Source organism: Ambystoma mexicanum, chromosome 2q (genome assembly GCF_040938575.1).
Source record: "Ambystoma mexicanum isolate Mex_15411 chromosome 2q, UKY_AmexF1_1, whole genome shotgun sequence".
Lineage (NCBI taxonomy): Eukaryota > Metazoa > Chordata > Amphibia > Caudata > Ambystomatidae > Ambystoma > Ambystoma mexicanum.
The window spans coordinates 893,014,073-893,035,574 of NC_090924.1; the positions used below are offsets into that span (position 1 = coordinate 893,014,073).

Below are 21,502 nucleotides of genomic sequence, written 5' to 3' on the forward strand. Positions count from 1 at the left end.
GGTGGAGCTCACGAGGAGCCACAGCCCGTTGAGGAAACAGAGGAACCTGCACCCCAGCCGTAACTCCCGTTGCAGCCGATGCCTACGCCACAGGACAATTCAGGTGCAATCTTGATGGCTTTGCAGACCTTGTGTACAGAGATGAGGACAAGGTTGCCCTTACCCCCAGCAGACAATCCAGTGGTGCCTGGACCATCGGGGAGCCCACTGAACACGCAGAGGTGAATCCATCCTCCCCCATCCCTTCCATCCTTCACCTCAATCCCCTCCACTGAGGGATGAGACGGGAACGGAGATGGCAACGACGGGGACGGATGACGACAGGATGGATCTCCTATCATCCCCTGCTCAGGCCCCCCCCCTCCCGACGAAATTGGCTCCTTTCACGCCATGATCGCCAGGGCATTGGAGCTTTTCCAGCTATGCCCCGAAGAGCAGAAGGAAGGTTTCCTCTACCAATGACGGGAGGCCAAGAGGAAGACTGTCCTCTCAGTCCCTTTACTGGATGACATCTGGGACGAAGGACTGGCACTGCTGAAGAACCCGTCCACGGCTCCTGCGAAGAGGGACCGGTACGGGAAGTAGTACCGGGTCCCCGACTCCGCCCCTATGTGCCTCAGAGTACAGCTGTCCCCGGATTCAGTTGTCTCCGCGGCGGCCAAAAAGAAATCGGCAGGGGCGACGGCATCAACTTACACTTCCCCACCGGACGGCAAAGGGAAGAAGCTGGACGCCATGGGACGGGTCATATCGTCGGCAGCGACAACCATCAAAGCGGCCAACAACCTCGCGATCGTGGCACGCTACAACAGGGAGCCATGGTTCAAGAGCTCTTCCCTCCTGGACTTCCTCCCAGACAAGAGGGTGGAAGCCTTAGAAATCCTGCAGGAAGGCGAGGTGGCTTCGGACCACGCCATCACGGTGGCCACAGACATCTCCGACACCGGCTTTCACCAGATGGGCGACGGCGTTTGCCTTTGCCGGCGCGGTTGGCTCAAGGCCACCGATTTCCGTCAGGATGTGCAGACCAGGGTACTGGACATGCCCTTCTACGGGAACAACCCTGCAGGCCATCAAGGCAGACACCGAGACGTCCCGGCCCTTGGGTTCCCTCCATCGACGACTGCTGTCCTCTCGGACCTCCGGAGGCAAGTCTCAAAGTGCCTCCAAAGGATTCGGCGGTAGTTCCGCGTCATACCGCCAAACGGCCCGCTCCATGTTGCAGGAATGCTACAGAGGCCATAGCAAGGCCGGAGGACACCGTTGTCGTCGCCAAGGAGGCCAAGGTGGCAAGGCCTCGGCGAAGCAAGCCTGAACCGGCCGTGACGTTGGGCCCCCACCTGAGCACCCTGGTGAGAGGTCGGCTAGTGAATTTCATCAGCGTGTGAGTCCACCTCCACCGACCGTTGGGTGCTAGATGTCCTGGCCCACAAGCACACTCTGGAGTTCCACAGAAAGTGCACCCGTCTACCACTCGTGGCCAGGAAAGAAAACCACGTGCCACAGCTGCTTCTGGAGGTATGAGCATTGCTAAAAAAGGGCGCTATAGAACTCATCCCGAGGCGGCTCCGGGGCTCGAGTATACTTGCGATACTTCCTCGTCCGAAAGAAGACCGGCAGCTGGCGGCCCATCCTAGACCTTCGCCGCCTCAACAAATGCATCAAGTTCCAGAGGGTCACCCTTCAGCACGTGCTGGGACAGCTGGAGGGGGGTGACTTCCTGTCGTCGCTGGACTTGGATGATGCCTACTTCCACATCCCCATTCACAAAGGACATCGAAAGTTCCTACGATTCGTGGTCCAAGGGCGATACTACCAGTTCAAGGCCCTGCCCTTCGGGTTGAAGTCGGCGCCGAGGGTCTTCACCAAGTGCCTGGCACCAGTGGCTGCGCCTGCAGGGGATCCATGTATACCCCTACCTGGACGTTTGGCTCATCCAAGCAAAGTCAAAGAACTCGCCGTCGATCACACAGCGAAGACCGTACACCTGCTTACGGATCTGGGATTCTCGATCAACTTTGCGAAATCCCACTTGGTACCATTGCAAGACTCCTTGTTCCTGGGAGCCAGACTCGACACAGTGGCGCTGTTGGTTTCGCCGTCGAAGGAAATGACTAAGGCCATCCTGGGCAAGGTACAACGGCTGTTGACCATGGAACTGGCCAGGTTGAGGTCCATCAAGTCCCTGCTCGGCATAATGTCATTGTGCATCTGCCTCGTGCGTCTATTCAGGTTGCGGATGCGGCTGCTGCAGGCGTTCCTTGACGCCCATTGGATACAAACGGTGGGCAGCTTCGAAGACCAGATCTCCCTCAACGAGAAGTTCCGTCAATCGATCCGGTGGTGGGGCTCCCGCACGCACCTCGCGGCGGGCATGGATTTCCAGACCCCAGCGTATTAGGAGACTGACGACGCATGCCTCCCTGGAGGGATGGGGAGTGCACACTGGAGATCTCCACGCAAGAGGCCTTTGGCTCCTGGAGGAGAGGTCCATGCACATAAACATTCTGGAGCTCCGGGCCGTGTTCTGGGCCCTCAGGTCTTTCCTTCCGTCCCTCAAGGGCAAAGTGGTATGGATCTTCACCGACAACACCACCACGATGTTCTACTTCCAGAAGCAGGGGGGCACCAGATCCCCAGCCCTATCCAAGGAAGCGCAGGATCTGTGGCATTGGGCCGTCGCCCAGGGGATGTTCCTGGTACCTTTTCATCTGTCAGGAGTGAAAAACACTGTCGCCGACTTACTCAGCAGGGAGCTGCGCTCTTGCCACGAGTGGGAGCTTCAGCAGGATCAAGTGGACCTCATATTCCGACAATGGGGCAGTCCCCAGATCGACCTGTTCGGGACGGCGGCAAACACCAAGTGCCAGAGGTTTGCCAGCAGGTTTCCCCTGCCGGGAAGCATGGGCGATGCATTCTCCTTCCCCTGGGATGGCCTGTTCCTGTACGCGAACCCACCATTGCCGTTGCTTCTGCGACTCATCAATCAACTCAGACGGTCCCGGTGTGGGATGATCCTCGTTGCACCGGCCTGGCCGAGGCAGATATGGTTCCCGGACCTTCTGGACTTGTCAGCGTTCCCCCCCCCCCAGTCAAAATGCTGACAGACGCGGATCTTCTCGCAAGGGAAGGAGGCACCATCCTACACCACGACCCGGAATCGCTGAATCAGCAGGCCTGGCTCCTGCAGCACTAGAGTTCCGGAGGCTATGATATCCCGGGGGACTGCAAGGAGGTACTTGCAAAGGCCAGGGGGTCCTCGACTCTTAAGTGCTATGGACATAAGTGGAAGAGGTTCTCTGTCTGGTGCCATGCACAGAAGAACAACCCTCTATGGATTACAGCCCCTCAAGTGCTGCCGTACTTGCAGTCGCTGGCCAAGGCGGGGCTGGCACATGCCTCCATCAAGAATCCACCTAGCGGCTATCTCACGGTACACCAGAGCTCCGGGGCGGTCGTCGCTGTGGTCTCATGACCTGTGGTAAAGGAGTTCATGAAAGGACTGTTCCGCTCGTTTCCGCCGGTGAATGCTCCGGCCCCTGCGTGGGAGCTCAACGTGGTGCTGACCAGGCTCATGGGTTCCCTAATTCAATCCCTTGCACTCGGCACCGCTCAAGTTCCTATCGTGGAAGACAGCGTTTCTTGTGGCCATCACCTCCGCACGACGAGTGGGAGAGATCCAGGCCCTCTCCTGTAAACCTCCATACCTGACATTCCACGAGACAAGGTTAGTGCTGAGGACGCACACCTCCTTCATGCCGAAGGTGCCATCGGACTTCCATCTCAACGAGCCCTTGGTGTTACCTGTTTTCTTTTCGTCGCCGGCTGAGAGGACTCTGCACTTGCTGGATGTGGCTAGAGCACTGAAGTTCTAGGTGGACCGCACGAAGAGTGTTCGGAAGCCATCACAGCTGTTTGTGAACTTTGGACCTGTGAATCAAGGGAAGGCTCTCTGGAAGACTTCCATTTCCAGATGGCACTCTGGCTGCATCATGCACTGTCACCAGTTGGCAAACCGACCGTTGCCCGGCCGTCCGAGAGCCCATTCAACCAGAGCAATCGCTGCTACCACGGCATTTCTGTCTGGTGTGCCCCTGCTCGACATCTGCAGGGCTGCTACGTGGAGGTCGACACACACCTTCACAAGATTCTACTGCGTCAACCGGGATTCCAGAGAGGAGTCCAGAGTTGGCCAGGCAGTGCTGCGCAACCTGTTCGCTTGAAAGTGAGCCTGGTGAGGAGGTAAGAGATGCTTAATGTTGAGTTGTTGAAATGTTTAATGTTGAGCCTTGCCACCTCCCGTGGTTGTGCATGTGTACACTGCTAATTATTCCTGTATTCATGAGCATGTGAATCCAACTTACTTACCTGTAACTGTTTTTCTCCAGCATGGGTCTGGCATGGATTCACATGCAAACCCTCCCTCTGCTGCTCTTTTCTTGTGAATCTACTGCCACTTTACGTGCTACCAAATCTGAAGATGGCTGCCAGAGGAGGGGCTTAGGTCGAGGGCAGTCATTGGCTGGGGGCAGTATGACCCAGAAACCAGTGAATGGTTATTAGTAGAAAGACAGTTCAGAAACGAAACTGATTTTTTTTCTTTACCGAGGATTCCCAGCCTGACTGGGAATATTCATGAGCATGTGAATCCATGCCAGACCCATGCTGGAGAACAAGTTACAGGTAAGTAACTTGTTCCTACCACACACATACAGCACAAGTGCGCACAGAATTGCAGCATTGCCAAAGAAATAATTGTGCTTATACAGTGACAAAGGCACACTCGCAACAGCATTCCATGACGGGCACACAGTTGCACAGTGATCTACTCACACTCTGATGGGCATACAAGATGCACTGTGAACCGAATGCAGTAACATGCACATGGGCTCAGTACAACTTTGTGCATGATTCACAAAATAGAAATGACCATTAGAATAGTAGCACAGCAAAGTTGAACTCTCGAATTATAATAAAATAGTTAATTATGGATTTCACCCACTTCTAAGTGCTGCACAAATGGTGTTGTTGCTCAGTTTAATTCTCCTCACTTTATTAACCTTGGGAGGAGGATAAGTAGAATGGGCTCTCGCAGGTCTCTTCGCTTTTTCTAAAATGTCTCATTGCTACTCTGACTCAAGGCTCTTAAGAGTTTCTTAAAGCAGCAGCATCTTCATGTGGCAGCCACATACTGAGCCAGAGGTAGTCTCAGCCTTTTGTTACAGCTGCTAATGATCTTCTTGCTCTTCAGATGTCTGCATATTTCCTTCAGCATTTTTGCTCTTCTTAAACCACTGCATGTTGAGCCCAGATGGCAATATGACGTCCCCCCTCATGCTCTACTCTCAGCCCCTGCTAATGGATGTGAATATCGAGTGTTATAAACTAGGTTAGCCATCATGCATTTTGTCAGTTACTTCGTTTGTGGAAGCCACCATAAGGAGCTGCTACCCCTTTGAATGGGAATGGCGATAAAACCGGTTTAACTCAGCATTTTCGTTTTCTGGGGTAACGTTAGTCACAGGTGTTTTTTGTACACATTTATTATAAATCATTATTTGGTAGTTATGGTTGACATTATATGAAGAACCTGTTAAACATGTTACTGATCATTCTTAATTGTGAAAGTGGCTTTATTTGTCCACAAAATATTCACATTTTCAGAAAAAACACAACTCTTCGGTGGAAAAGAAGCAGCAAATGTTTTCTTTTAATGTTTCTTTTTTTTCCCTGGATGTTAGCATCTCTAACTACTCCCATTTATTTAATTGTGAAATACCTTCATAGATAATATCCAGTATTTCAGCCTGTGAGAATGCAACCGTTTATTTTGCATTATTAGAATGTACTTGAAAGCAGAAAGTCGCAGACAGTAGCAGACACATCTGAGTAACTGAATGATCTTGTAGTACGTAAGTATGCACATAGGTTTTCAAATAAGCATAGTTGCATCTACATTTACTTCGGATTTTGTTTGTAAAACATCATAGTAAATATTTTACCTGTATTGTATTTATTCATGAAGGATTTTCTAGAATTGTACTGAAAATGGAAGCTAGCTGTGTTAATAAGGCATTACTTGTATAGCAAACATTTGCAGAGGTTTCATGAAGTAAATAAGCTTAGATTTTTCTGGTGTTGCAGACATTAAAGCTTATATTTAATTACAGGAGACGGGTGTCACTAGCCGCGATCTAATTAGTCGAAGGATTAAAGAGTACAGCACAATGATGAGGTAAGAATGCCAAAAAGCCACCATTTTGAAAAATACATTTTTTATTTTTTCTTACACTTGTATTCTACTTTAGTTCTTCTAGCACCAAAAATGAACCATCACCTAAAACACCTCGCCAAAGTCTCAGTATCCGGCAAACATTACTTGGTTCAAAAACAGAACAAAAACTTCACAGTCCACACTCTCCGAAGCAGGAATCTGACCGGAAACTGCTGATAAAAGGTCAGTTTGCATCTTATGGTCTGCTGGCAAAGTAAAAGTAGAGCCATAGGTGGAGTGATTCCTTACAAGAATGCATATTTAACTTGAGAATTGCAATTATTTTCAGAGGAGAACTGTAATTGAACAGACAGTTCTGCAGCATCCCAATCATCGTTTATTCATCCTGATCAATCTTGTATATTAGTCACTATCCACTAAATTGGAAATCGTCTGCACTTAGGTTGTCCTTGCAATTACTCATTGTATAAGAAACAGTGTGGCGTGTGCTTGTGGAAAACTGGCCTCTTTGTCAAGGGCGATTGACTTTTATGCCAGGCTAGTAACTTCCACCTGGAAATGTTTATCCTTGACCATATATTGTATGTTCCAGAACCCATCTGTGGACAGTAACTACTGCTTCTTTATCAATTAATCACTCTTTATTGCTTAGCATATAGACATTACAATTAAAACACAATGACTAAAAATCACTAAACTATGCAGAACATCACAAATTCAAAACCCACAGAGCTACCTTCATGGCATAAAATGCTGAAGTAACACTGCATGAGTAAAGAAAAACATAAAATATCCAATCAAACCATACCCGAGAACATTAAATTCCTCCAATATGATCAGTCATCCTCCTTAAGGCATATACAGACCACCCAGGGAACTGAAGTACTGTAATCTGCTCCTCTCACACCAAACAGCCCAGAAGCCCAAGGCAACTTTTTTAATATTCGTCATTTTATGCAAAGAGGGGGAGAATTGTATGGCATCCCTAAGAGTAGAAATGTTATGTTTTAAACAGAGATTGGTTTTCTGTATTTCCAATGGCTGTTGTTTTTTGCAGAAAAGAACAAAGTCAGTAATCGTTTTCACAGCATCATTTTGGCACCTACACAGCTTCGGATTTCATTTTGCCCATATTTTCCTCTCCCCCATATTTCATCAAATAACCTAATGGGGAGATACCCACACCTTTATTGCTAATGTTTCACAGCGACCCCCTGCTGTCAAGTACATTTAAACAATCCTAGTGGTCTTGGTTTCCCAGATGCATGCCAGATACACCTGCATTGCTTGCTAGGAATTGATTTTTTTACAACCCAACCCAGTATCTTTCCATGAATACCTTTCATTGGCTCTCTCATGATTGTGTACAGGTGGTTTCCTAGATCTATTTGCCCAGTTAAGGAACACAGAATTCACACAGACTATACTCAAGATTTCCCTCGCAGGATTTTGAAACTGCCATCTATGGGATGTGGGCAGAGCCTTATTGAATGCATAGCAGGAGCAAGAGCAGCACTATCAACAGGTTCGATTCTACTTACAAATACTAAGTCATGTCTCGGATGCCATGATTTTACCTCAAGAGGCTCATTAAAAAGCAATTTTCTATTAACAATGGTTCTTGATAATGGTCATGCCCCTAAATCGCCTCACCAGAGGTGACCACAGTGTCTACTTTTCTCTGGTATTTCTCAAGTGTGAAGGCAGAATCATTCTCACAAAAGGTATTATTGACCCTTTGAGTTTGAACAGTACCAGTTGCCTGCATACTCTTGATTCCATTCCTGTCTGTTTGGAACCCATACCCAAGTTGCTGATAGAATTGAATGTCTATTGTAACGAGAGTCTGACACTTCTCCCCAGGGGGGAGCCTTTCCTTGTGAGGCTAGGGAGGCAGGCCCGCTTAGCTATACCCGCCCTAGGGGTAGAGGCCAGCAGCACATCACCGGGAGAGATTTCCCCCATGGGGACAAGGACTCTCGTTCCAATGAGACTCCCTTCCCAGCTTGCTCAGCAACCCAACAATGTAAACCCTGTTGTGCGATAACAGGAAGAATCTTCATATGTCTGCTGCTGTGATGTTTCGTGTGAAGACAGGTACCTGCTCTGGGTATGTAGTGATGTTAACGCATTAAATAACAGAGACTGCTGTAATAACGAAATTGTTATGACGAAATATATCACTTAATTTTTTTTAACAGTATATTGGGTGGCGTAAGGGATTAAAACGGGTGGGGAGAGGGTTGGGGTAGGCCTAAAAGCATAAGAAAACTGGGTTTCAGGAAGACCCGTACCCCCGAATTGTTTTAAAAAAATGTTCATTTTAACATTATCGTTCTTACAGCATTCTCTAATTTAATTAGTTGAAATTACATGTAAGCCCGGCTTGGTACTGAGACGAAGAAAACCAATGTAGTGATAATGAATATGACTGAGACACAGAAGGAGGACTTCCACATGAGGCTGGGGAGGGCCCAGAGCAGCATCATAAAAGTGGGAGGAGAGGGAGAATGTCGGAGAGAGGCTCTGGAGATTGAGATAAGCTGCTGGAGTCACGCTGCTGAACATGGGGAAACACTGCTCCCCAAGCTGGGGAGGAGCTACAGAGAACTGGAATCCGAGATAGCCTGTTCGAGGGGCATGGTAGAGTGTGCCTGCAAAGCTGACTCTAGTTCCAGGGGGGACATACGAGGAAGCTGCACAGGACAGGTGCCCGAGCTGCCCTGTAAGACAAGCAGGCTAGAGTGAGGCTGCAAAGTTGAGTCCTGTACCAAGAGGGACGTCCGTAGAGAAGAGTAGTGGCCGGACCGAGGTTAGCGAAAGACCCCTAACCAAAGAGGAGCCCACTCGCCTGGAAGCACATTGGAAGGTGCTAGAACAGGAAAGTGAACCGATAGTAAGAGCCATCCTGTCAAGAGGAAGAGAAACAAAGAAGGAAAGTAAAGGGGAGAGGGCGGAAGACCCGGAGAGAGAGGCAGTTATAACTATTTGAATAGTCATAATCGCCACAGTGAGAAAAACAAATATAACAATGGGACTAATCGTACTCGTCCCAATGGAAGACAAGCTAATAAGAGCGAGAATCACTACTGGGCTCAGCATACTCGTCCCATTGAGAGACCAAATCGGAGTGGAAATCATCCCAGGGTACATCATTCTCGTCCCAGTGAAAAGTCAAGAGATCTGAGGATTACGAGCTGTGCTAAAGAGATGACTGTTTATAATCCTCAAGACATAAGTTGGGTGTCGGAGAACGAGAGACTTTACAGTACATGTGAGAAGGGCAGGATGAAGGCATTTCAAGGTAACGGAGCATATGTACAGAGGGACTTGAAAAATGCCAAGAGAAAGGGAACCAATGGGTGTGGAAAAGTCCCATAAGTGAACTGAATGAACTGTTACAAGAGATAGCCAAGAAATACCTGAAGATTCAATATTGATAGTTGCTAAGAATGGAGAAGGAAGTCGTTCTCCTGGACTTTAGTTGCTTAGTATCCGTGGTAGGGTCAGAGCAGCCTAGTTTTGGACAGACAGACTTTTACTATGGATTTCACTACTGACGATGAGGAACCCAGTTAGTTGTGTTGGGTAGGGAAGCCAGTGGCTGAGTGAAAGTGAGGCATTTTCTCATTTTCGATATGAGTTAATTGATAATGGCAACTTCTAGCTGTTCTCCTTATGATCCTCCACACAAGGTATTGAACATTATTGAGTATCTTGAGTGGCTTTATGCTTGCCTCAAATCACGGCCTTGTAGGTACCTTATTCTGTAATGCCATTAGTTTAGCTTTCATCACATGGATAGTTTCTTTTTACAGTAATCCGAGAATGCCCCTAAAAGCTATATATAGCTATCTCTCTATGTGCCAATAAAACAGCATTGTCTGTATACAGGGACATCCCAAGATACATTCAGCCTGTGCGCTATGCGGACCCCTTTTCAAGTCATTCAGTAACAAAATTAATGGTTAGGCTCCATGGAGCTAGTGTGTCTAACTCCCATGTCACTTTCAGCTAATCTGTAAACTCTTCCTGCCGAACATATCTAATCCCAGTTGTATTCCCCTTATGTAAAGCCTCTAAGATCATGATGTATCCCTCTAAGCGTGCTTCCCAGAGACCCGCTAGACGACTGCTGCTGCAATCAGTATTGGCCAAGAACACCATACCTCTTCTCTCAAATCTACTAAGACCTGAATTGTGCCCCTTGCTCCTCTGGACTGTTTAGGACCAACCATTATGAAGCCCGGCTCTGCATCCATTGCTGTTGCAAAGTTTGAGTCATTGCTGGATCTGCATTTGGCCTGCACCTGCCTAGAAGTGGATTGCAGCTTAGCATAGGCAGTTTCCTGCCTCATAGCTGGAAACTTTGCTGGCATACTTCGAGCTCTGCTCAGACCTCATCAAGCTACTGAAAAGTGAGCCATTTCAACATGGCTGCTTAATGGTATAGCTCCTCTCCCAATTTAATCTGATAAAATATCCTTGTTATTTATGGCTTCTGTGGCAGCTCAAGAGGGTACCAAATGGGGTGCAGGTGTCCATGAAATAATTAAGGATAGTTTCCTTACATCTAGTGGCTGACTTGGAGGATTTCATGTTTTGCGAATTAGTAAATGGGGCTTCGCTGAGGAGTTCTGTCACTCTTTCTTTCTTTCCTATTTGTATAGGAACCCATGATCCTTTGCATGCCGATGTCCTCTGATTGCTTTTCTTCTGCAATCTGGTTGGATACATGTACTTGAGGTTAAGAATGTGTTGAGTGTTCTCTGTTTGCTGAAGCTCGGTCTCTGAAGATGCTGTGAAGGTTTTGACTCGTAGCAAACGGAAAATTGGAAGCTTTGTGGATTTTTCTCTGACATCTCACTTAGACATGCAGGGTATGCGAGGTACTGGGGGTCTTATAATAATACACATAGGCATTCTAGAATGCCTTTAATCCTTGTTAAGATTTCCCACTAGCTCGCTTGATGGAAAACGGCCCTTTTATGTTTTGCCTGTGGTGCAATACTACGTACACTATGAATGACATGCACCACATGTGCAGTAACTGCCTTCAAGCCACTACAGCAGTGGTTGGTGCTGAGCGTGCCAATAATTTAAACCAAAAACCCGAAAAGAGTGGCTACCAAGCGCTAGGCCACACGCCGTGCAGGCTTAAAACATTCAGGACAAGTTTACGGCTACTGCAGAAGAACTCAACTTGGAGAAGACTGGCATCTGGTTTGAAAGTGATCCCTAGGAGCAAGTAATCAAAGCCAGCTGGAAAATCCTCCACTCTACCCTGGGGTCTGTCAGGCATGTCTTGGAGTAAATGGGTGGGGGGGGGGGGGTGAGGAAGCCTGATTCACAAACCTGGTCCTTCAGGCTAAAGTTAAATCAACAAAATACAAAAAAATTGACCAGTGGAAGAGAGGGATTATTCATATCATTATGGGTGTCTTTTTACAAATTTTGACATCCGTAAAATCATGAACAATTTGGTGTCCTGAAACGTGAAATTGGAGCAAGATCCTTATTGTGTATGTTTCTTTTTGTAAAAATTGCAATGCAATTAAAATCAAATAAAAAATAATGACAACCACTTTGTTCAATAACAGATCAATTTCAGTTTTAATAAGAAACACAAACATTTAAAATACATAAGTACATTTTGTATCAATTTTATCTTGTACTCCTGTACTTGTACCAGGACTGAATACAAAGATTAATCTCAGCTCCTTGTTATTTTTCTCTACCATTCATTCACTTTCATACTGGTTTTCATTCATACTAAATATCTACTCTCCTAGAGCAAATAGGCTAGATATTGCTGTTTACACAATTTTATATCGTTTAGATCTATTGGCTCTTCAATGCATCTGTGGACGTTTAATCTCACTGGGTTAAAGCATCTACATATGTTTCAGTTGTCTCTGGACTGTGATTTCAGTCCTTCAATACAGCAACCTTCTTCAGGATCAAAAGGACAGGGAACTGTCTGTGTCCTCTCTCGTGGGTATGGGAAGCCGTGATACCTTTAAAAACAAAAACAAAGTTTCTAAATGAACCCTCTCATTAGTTAAAATTTACAGTAAATGTATATGCACTGACTTTTCAATAGTCCTGATCTGTCTCCCCTTCACTTGGTATTTGACAAAGGCAGATCAGATATAGGGATTTAATCCATGGTCCTGTACAAGTGTTTAATACATTGAAATGGGCCAACCTGGAGGTTCAAAGTGATAGTACTATAGTTACCAGGTGTTATCTTGATCGAAAAATATGGTCATTTGTTATTGCCTTGGAAAGAGTTTTGTGGCGTGAGTAATTACTGACATTGGCCAGTCAGAAGAAGTGTAAGAGATTATCACCGTCTTCTGATTAACTTGATATGTTTTCTTTTGATTCCTTCCTTCTCATGAATGTCTATCTTGACCCTGTAAAGCAATAGTTCAGCGTCAATGTACTCCTAAAAAGTAGAATATGCATTAAGTTTTAGTCTGGTCCATTTGCTCACGTAATATATTCATCATTGGTCCAAAAGCGATGTGGACACTATTCGTCAGAGTAAACAAAGCTTGTTGGCACTTCAGTCTTGACTTTCAATTATTTTGTGTCAGAGAAACCCTATGAAGACATCCAAAGATATAGGGTTATAGTCTAGGTCAGGAGTGTGCCTACTGAGTCATTTAATTGCACCCAAATATTTAAATATTTGAATTAAAGAGGATTTGCTTTGGCGTCTTTTAAATATATATGCCATTGTTTGTTTTCATACAAAATGTGCAAACTCGCATATACGTGCCGTGCCTACTGAATTTCATTATATTTCAGTTCATAGATCACATTATTTTCAAACCGAATATGCAAACTCGCATGTACACAGTGTTACTCAATCTGCACAGTGTTATTTACATAGGGTTTCATTGGTGCATGTCTTATGTCGTTACTTACTCATCGTGATACGAAAATGATCATGACCATCGCGGCGCCTCGGTTGTATAATCTCATTTTGTGAATGGCTCCAATAGGTTTCTGCTGGCGCCCGCGATAAATCACTCCATCTCGAAGTCGTCCGGATATTGATTGAGGAACAGAGACTTGACTCGCGTACTGCTGCTTACAAAAAATGTTGGCTGCAGCACGGGCGGATGTATGTGGCAGCTTGATGCAGTATGGTGAATGGTCATAAAAAGAGGACTGGGGATAGTTCTTCCGACCATCTTGATAATGTCTTCACAGTCGATGAAATACCGTAAAGAGTATAGTGTATATCTGTTAATGAACATGTTTATTAATGCAGTTGGAATGAGGAATAAATAAATAAAAATGTAAGCGACAAAATTGAGAAAATCGAAAAATGAAAATATCGCAAACTGTCAAAAGATGCAGCCTCCAAATAAGATAAGGGGTCTATCATTGAACAAACCCATTTTTGAAAAAGATTGTCCGCAGACTTCCCCGTTTACTTTCATAGTTATCCAATTGGTTTTCCTGCATTAATGCTAGATCGCTAGTGAAGAAAAGAGGGACAAATTTGCAACTTAACTACCCAGAGTGTCTGAAATTGTTCATTGTAAATTGTTCAACTCCACGGAAACATTCAATCCATATTTAACTGTGTCTAGCATGTATATCCATTTTTGTTCAATCTTGTGGAGTCCTGTATTGGGTCACGCTGTGCAGTCTACCTCTGGCATCTAGAAGAGTGCTCACTACCAAACAAAGCCTAAGCCAAATGAAACTCACTTGAGGTTGAGCACCGGCATTCAGCAACTGTCCAAAAATGTACAAACCACAGCAGGCAAGTATTGGCCGCAACAGGCATAGACAATGGAAAACACACGTCACACCATAAGGAACGGTTTACACAAAGTTTAAGCCTCCACACCATGATACTGCTTTGAGGGGCGGTTTCCTTATCGCAACAGTAAAAAAAGAAGTCCCCTTGAAATGTCTGAATCTAGGGAGGAGTAGGCAGAGGATGTTGAGCCTCTGAAAACCATGTTATCTGTTCCAGATATAAGACATGAATGAAATGCAGCAAAGGAAACTTGATCCAGGATTGAATTTAATTTCCACAATGCTTCCATTCATAGAGCACAATGGTCAAAGGAGACAAAAGAGAAAACAAAGCTATACCGTAGATGATTCTTTTTTTGATTTTCTATGGGACACCCTTTCTTTTTGCTTGTTTTGATCCCTGTCCTGGTCCGTTGGAAGTACGTAAAGCCTTCTGCATTATTTCCCTTGTTGTTCTGCTCATTCCTATCGGGAATCTGACTAGTTCCTAAAACGGTCAGTACTGAAAGACTATGCCACTTTATGAGCTCTTGTATTTTTACAATTGCACATATAACCTTACAGTGATGTGCAATTAGGATACTTGGTATCCTCATATCCTTTTATATAATGTTAAATCATGACTTTATTGGTTAATTTTACAATGTGCCCAAGAAAAGGAAGCTGCTGACAACGGTGATATTTTTACTGCTTTTGATAAGTTTTACTTGTGCACTTTTGCATCTATCATGAATATCTACTAAAGATGTCTAGCACCCTAACTTAGCCATGACACAAGTTTTTTCCCCATACTCTTTTGCATGTGCGTGTGTGTCGGTGTGTGTGTGTGTGTCGGAGAAAGGGCTGGGACTGTGTAGTCCCAATCCGCATCTCTTGTGCCTGAAAGTCTGTTTGGCCAGTGGCCATCTATGATTGGATAGCCACTGGCTGTTTCAATGTTGCGGGTCATTACCTTTGGTGGGCTTGGGCTTGCTCCGAGCCTAAATCGTGAGTAAAAGGACGGCTCCAGCAACTGTTTATCAGATCATCCTTGGAACCGAGACGTCTAGGAAGACTAACAGCCTGCTGATGACGCCAGCAGCTGACCAGCATTAACCTCAGTGTTGTCCCAGTGATGCCCTGCTCCTTTGTCTTGATCTCAAGGAAAGCCCTTGTTTGTGCTTTGAGCTCTGAACAGGTGGGAGGAACCAGTTTACACCCATGCTCGAGGATCCCTGCCTCTTAAGCATTGGAAGTATCCCTTTTCCAACCGTTGCACTGACAAACTCTCCTGGGCTACCTCGTTGCAACCGTTGTTCCAAGTAGAGCATGGGAACTTGGCAGATCTTCAGCATGTGCCACAAGTTGCCTACTCCTGCACATTCAGCCATCTCACTCCAGGGCAAGCTGTGCTGGGGCCGCTCCTGTGTTTACTGTTGTACGATGCCTGTTGCTCCCTGACCATGGCACCCTTCATTGGATCTTGTCGTCTTTGTGTCCCCAAGTTCTCCTGTGGACATCTCTCCTGCAGAAGTCTTTGCTTGTCTGTTTGGTTCTTCAACTGTAAGCGGTCTGGGACCGATTCTGAAGTACCGCGACCAACCAAAACTAAATCCTATAAAACAAAGTATCTCTTCTGTTTAGGTAGGAAGAATAAGCCTAACACAAAGTCTGCAACCTCCAACCATGGCATCCGTAGAACTCTGAGCCAGGGGGGTACGTCTATATACTTGTTGCTTGCTCTCCCTGCCTCCTATAGGGCAACCAGGGCGCGTAAAGCCCTAAGTCGCTCTGACCAGACCCTTGGTGGTGGAACCTGGGTCAAGTCTCCTTCCCTAGGCCTATATTTGTTGGATGGAGTACTCGCCTGAACTTATATCCAACTTTTGGAACTTTTATCAGTCATAAGCACTGGCATTACAAATGTCTATATAAACTTACCTGAAAAAGAACATGATTTGGAACTTGTGACTTTTGGGAACAAGGCCCCAAACCATCTTAGGGGTTGGACTTTAAAAGATTGAGGGGACACTGCTTTGTGTGAATTCAACTGAGTTCTGTCTATTTTTTTGCATTGAATTGCTCACCTGTATTGCATTGTTAATTGATTCATATGCAATTCTATTTCTCCTAAGGGTGGATATATATATCTATATCTGAGGCTTGTGGAATCTGCTTAGATCACATGCTGTGCGTAGGCCGACATCTAGTGGACCGTCTAGGACCCTCAGATTGTTTTTTTCCGCCATACTGGTCGGAAGCATCCTGCGGAGTTCCCTGGCCTTAGCCATAATTTTGCAAAATATCTATTTCCCCATTTTCTCCACTTCAACGTCGAGTCACCGAACTTTGACACTCGAAGCCGGCCCGGGAGAAGAAAACAACCGTCGAGAGCTGCACAACTAACTTGGGCCTCGGAAGGCCTCTGGCCTCAGCCCTGCAAGTAGGGAGAGTGGGGGGTGGTACATACTCTACACTCTTATATATAGGTACATTTTTTTATATGTTCCTACACACACTAGCCCGCTGCCACAGGGTGCGTATGGAAGGTACCCCTTTCCAATTTTGCCAGAAGTGCAACTTCAAGTACCCTTGGGTTGACGGACACGCCACGTGTAACCTCTGCTTGCCGAGGGACCACCCCGAGGCGAACTGCAGAGCGTGTAGTCTGTTTAAACCAAAGACCCTAAAGGACTGTTAGATCAAACGTTGGGCCCACCACGCCAGGCGACAAGAGGCCATGGCAGCGGAGGGTGCCTTCAGTGATGGCAGCGACACCGTGCTTTCAGACAGCGAGGGCAACGTGACGTCGAGAGACAGCCAAACGCAGGTCCCCGACTTCTGAAGGTTGTCCGACAGGGCAACATGCGAAGTCCAACCGAGACTCGACGCGCACGTCGAGTTCTCGGAAAGAGGCACAAAGAGAACGGTCCACCGAATTGGTGTCCTCTGGGCGTTCTCGCTCAAGATCGCCGCATGACACCAGGCAACCATCCACTGTTGCCAAAAGTGCCTCGCTCCCTAAGGTAACGGAGGTTCGATCGTCGGAAGACAAAGCCAACCTCTATCCCCAGGCCGCACTCCAGGAGTTGGTGTCAGCAGACCGCGTGACGGCTGCTCCCGAGTCCCGACCTCCACATTCTAGCGATAGGGTCACTTCCCCCGAATCTCGACGCCAGATGTCGAAAAGCTCTGATGGAGTGAAACTCAGGGGAAACACTCTTCCATCCACGGGGAGGGGGGAAAACAGCAGAAGCACTCTCGACCTTCTACACCACAGAAACAGACAGTCTTCTGGTAAATTACCCAAGACCCCTGCACAAGGCCATAGGTCCAGTCAGGATAGAACAGGGAAACTCTCCCAGGAAAAGGTAATCCCCAGCTCTAAGGAATGGTCTACTGAGGATATAGACAGAGTTATGTCTAGGATGTCATCCCTGGCAGACTTCTGTGCCAAGAATCCTGAGCACTTCCTCTCCTATACCCCTGACGGGGCTACAACCTCAGGGTCTAGGGACCCGGTACCCCTAAGTAAGGAATCCCGTGTTGAAGCACCAACACACAGTCAGTCTTCGGACCCCTTCTGTATACAGCCTTACTCTCAATATAATGAGGATCCACGTTTGATTGAGGATCCAGATTTGGGCACGTTGGGAGACCAAACAGGGATGGACTACTATGGGGATGACGAGGTTCAAGAGGAGGAAGAGGATGACCCATAAACCTACAGGGTAGACTCCCCAGTAGACAAAGAACCTCCAGTTACCGACTCCCCGGTCGACAACCAACCTCTCCTGAATGAGGTGTTGTCCAGAGCGGCAGAACACTTCCACATAGATACCCAGGGAGCACAGGAAGAGAGCGATTTTGCTGTGGAGCTAGTGGGAGAAAGGAGACCTGCTGCCCAGGCCATCCCTATTCTCAAATCTATACAGAGGAGAATAGACATTTCCCTTCTAAATCCCAACCTCACCAGGGCAGTAAACCCCAGGATCGAAAAACTATTCAGGGCAGCCCAGTCAGACCCGCTGTACGTAAGGGGACAACTGAAACCCGGACTCCCTGGTAGTGCCAAACACCCGAAAGAGGGCGGGTTCGCCCCTATCGTCGTCTGAAGCTCCACCCGACAAGGAGAGCAAAAAGATCTATGGTATGAGTAGAAAGGTAGCCTCCACTTCCGCCTACCAGGCAAGGATTGCAAACTCCACCACCCTACTGGCGAGTTACAACTGCCACCAGTGGGAACAGGTCACGGCACTCATCGACTCCGCCCCGGAACCTTTTAAAAGGCAGTTGGCAACGGTTGCGTCGGAGGGAAGAGCCGTATCCGGTTGCATCCTTAAAACAACCTTTGATGCCACAGATAACGCCGGCAGACTGATAGCAGAGAGCACTGTTATCAAAAGACATGCTTGGTTAAGACAGTCTGGGTTCAAACCCGAGACACAAGCATCTTTTATAGACAAACAGGTGGAGCCTGATCTACTATAGAGGACGTGCTAAAAAATGCCAAGGATGAGTACGAGACTCTGAAATCCCTGGGCCAGTTAACCAACAAACCCCCGAATCAAAGAGGGAATGGCAATTTTCGTCGCTCACGCGGCCAAAATTCCCAAAGAGGCTCCAACTATTCTCAGGGGCAGGGGTCACCATAGAACAACAACAACCAGCTGTGTACCCAGGGTTATGGCAGGGGTAACAAAAGAGGACGTGTTAAGGCTAGAGGCAGCCCCAATAGAGGCGGCGGCACGCCTCCCCCAAAACAGTGATGTTCCGGTCAGAGTCGCTTCTCACGCATCCCCAGTAGGGGGATGCATTTCCAACTTCACCCAAGCTTGGGAAGGGATCACATCAGATAGATGGGTGCTGTCGACAGTGTCCGCAGGATACTGCATAGAACTGTTAGTGTCCCCGAAACCACCCTCGACGACAGAGTACATTCATTAGACCACCAGAAGATCCTCCTCGAAGAGATCGCCAATCTTCTAGGAAAGAACGCGATAGAACTCGTCCTGGGACTCCAGGTAAACAAGAGTATTTATTCAACTTACTTCCTTGTGCCAAAAAAAGATTTGACAATGCTCCCAGTATTGGATTTACGACCTGCAAACAAGTATGTCAAGCCCCAAAAAATTTCGCATGACATTTACATGTGTGTGTGTATATGCAATATATATATTTCTGATGTTTGTTAATCTGCTTAGAATCACATGCTGTGCATAGGTCCGACATCCAGTGGTCACTGCAGAGTATTGCATTTTGTTTTTCGTAGTCGAAAAGGGGACGTCGACAAGGCGTGTCTGTAACACTATCCCTATAGTGACGTGCGTTGTACCCATAATCCCTCACGCGTCGAGGTCCCTCAGATTGTTTTTTTCCGCCCAGCTTCTGGTCGCCTTACGCGGAGCTCCTAGAGAGACATTGCAAATACTTACTACGGACCTCGGTCCTTAATTATACTTATATTGTTAAAGATCCCTCCCCTCGACGTTAGCTGTGAAGCTGTATCTCCGCCGAGCAAGTTTTCGACGGAGGGGAAGAGACGGAGGAGATCCTTCGGCGCTGCCGAACACGTGGCCTGGCCTCGCCGGCCAACATACAGTAGGGAGAGTGGGGGTTCGAACTTTTATCTTCTTTGAGAATGTCTTTCTTTCTCCCTTATCTTTCCCTTGGGGTTGTTATCAACAGTTATTATTGCCTCAGCTATGGAGAGGACACCTTTTAAGTTTTGCCCACGCTGTAGGGGCAAATACACTTGGAAGGACAAACACAAGCTCTGTAATTGTTGCTTGCCCCTCGATCATAAGGAGGACATCTGCGCGGCCTGTAAGCTCTTGAAACCAAGAATTCTTAAAGAACGCAAAGTTAAGAGGTGGGCGGACTACGCTATGTCGAAGTCAGTTTCCTCACCCGCCGCCGCTGTTACAGAAAGTGACGAGGAGGGTGATAACTCGACGTCCGTTACGGAAGTCATTAACCCCCAGAAGGAGCGCTCGCGCTCCTCGACGTCCGTCCCCGGCCCCGACGGGCTCGGCTCACGCCCTGCTCATGGGGATGAACACCCCGGCGACAAGGACGCACACAGACCCCATAGGCCTAAGCACACAACCCACGGCTCTTCTTCGTCGAAGACGAAGGATCCATCAGCGCCGAAGGGGACGCAGGGCACTCCGGCGTCTACCTCAGACCGTAAGGGTCTCAAGCCCCACCCGCAAACGCAGTCGCGACCAGCGATTGGGCTTTCATCAAATACGGGCGCTACCCCAAAATCATCCGACGTAATGCTCCATAGAGCGGCCGTCGAGGAACAACGCGTAACGCAGGCAACGTCGACACCAGAGTCCTCTACTGACAACCTCGTTGTCGAGAGCCTGGCGAGAATTGTTTCCGAAGACAAACGTAAGCGGACGACGAAACAAACGTCGAATACCGCACAAAAAGCTATAGAAACGCCGAAAAAGCCCAAGAGTAGCCAGGAACTGCCCCCTTCATCTAAGGGCACTTCAGAACTACCGGAGGGCTTTTCATAGGGCGACGGAAACCTTTCTTCGACGTTGTGGGAGCGTTCTAAGCGTTTTGAAGGTGAAAACACTGATTTCCCCCCTCTAGACTATTCAGGGGTCCCCCATGACACCCTTGAAAGACTCCATTCTTGTATGGAGAAAATGGAAAGGTTTTTGGGAAACCCAAACCCACCCACACCCAAAAGACCAAGAGAATGGACCCAGGATGACCCTAGGGTCAAAATTCCTAGGCTGTTTCCCCCTTCTACAGACGTATATGACCTCACTGAAGAGGAGCAATACCTCCAGGAAGATGAGTGTTTGGGTGGAGAGGAAGAACATGAGGAAGAGGTGTTTGAAGAAGATCCTTACACTAGTGCAGGAGCTTTCAAAGAAGATACAGCTACCTCGCAGCCCTGGCAATCCCCATCAGTGCAGCCTTGGCAATCCCCATCATTGCACTCAGACCCTGATGTCTTTCACCCTTCTCCTCCCAAGGATTCACCTATTGGAAACACGTCTCCCATACATGACCAACCTTCACTTAATGCACTATTGCGCAAGGCAGCAGTGCATTTTGAAATAGACACAGGGGAGACTCTTCCTGACATAGACTTTGTAGAGAAAGTTATTAAAGAAAAAGCCCCTGTTAGTCAGTCTATTCCGCTTCTGGCTTCTATAAAGAGAAGAATAACTCCTTCCCTTTCCAATCCTGCCTTAGTCAGAGGGGTCAACCCTCGGATAGAAAAGCTCTTCAGCCCTTCGTCCTCTGACCCTTTGTACATAAGAGGCCATTCTATTCCGGACTCCCTCGTAGTTACCAATACAAGGAAAAGAGCAGGGGTACCACTATCCACTAGTGAGGCACCACCTGACAAAGAGGGCAAAAAGCTCTATGCACTTGGGAAGAGAATCACGACGTCCGCCGCCTTTTCAACTAGGATTGCAAATAACAATTCCCTACTAGCTAGCTACGCAGATGCACAGTGGAGCAAGCGGC

At 47.3% G+C, this 21,502-nt stretch overlaps 1 protein-coding gene across 4 annotated transcripts in view; it reads left to right on the top strand.

Annotated features, from left to right (window-relative positions):
- ARHGAP21 (Rho GTPase activating protein 21) overlaps nt 1-21,502 on the top strand; it is a 1,630,902-nt gene that overhangs the window by 1,236,927 nt on the left and 372,473 nt on the right. For all 4 annotated transcript variants that reach the window (XM_069648161.1, XM_069648162.1, XM_069648163.1 and 1 more), the window contains 2 exons: nt 6,171-6,235; nt 6,309-6,457. In XM_069648161.1, the coding sequence (XP_069504262.1) occupies nt 6,171-6,235; nt 6,309-6,457 (214 nt within the window). The remainder of the gene's footprint in view (nt 1-6,170; nt 6,236-6,308; nt 6,458-21,502) is intronic.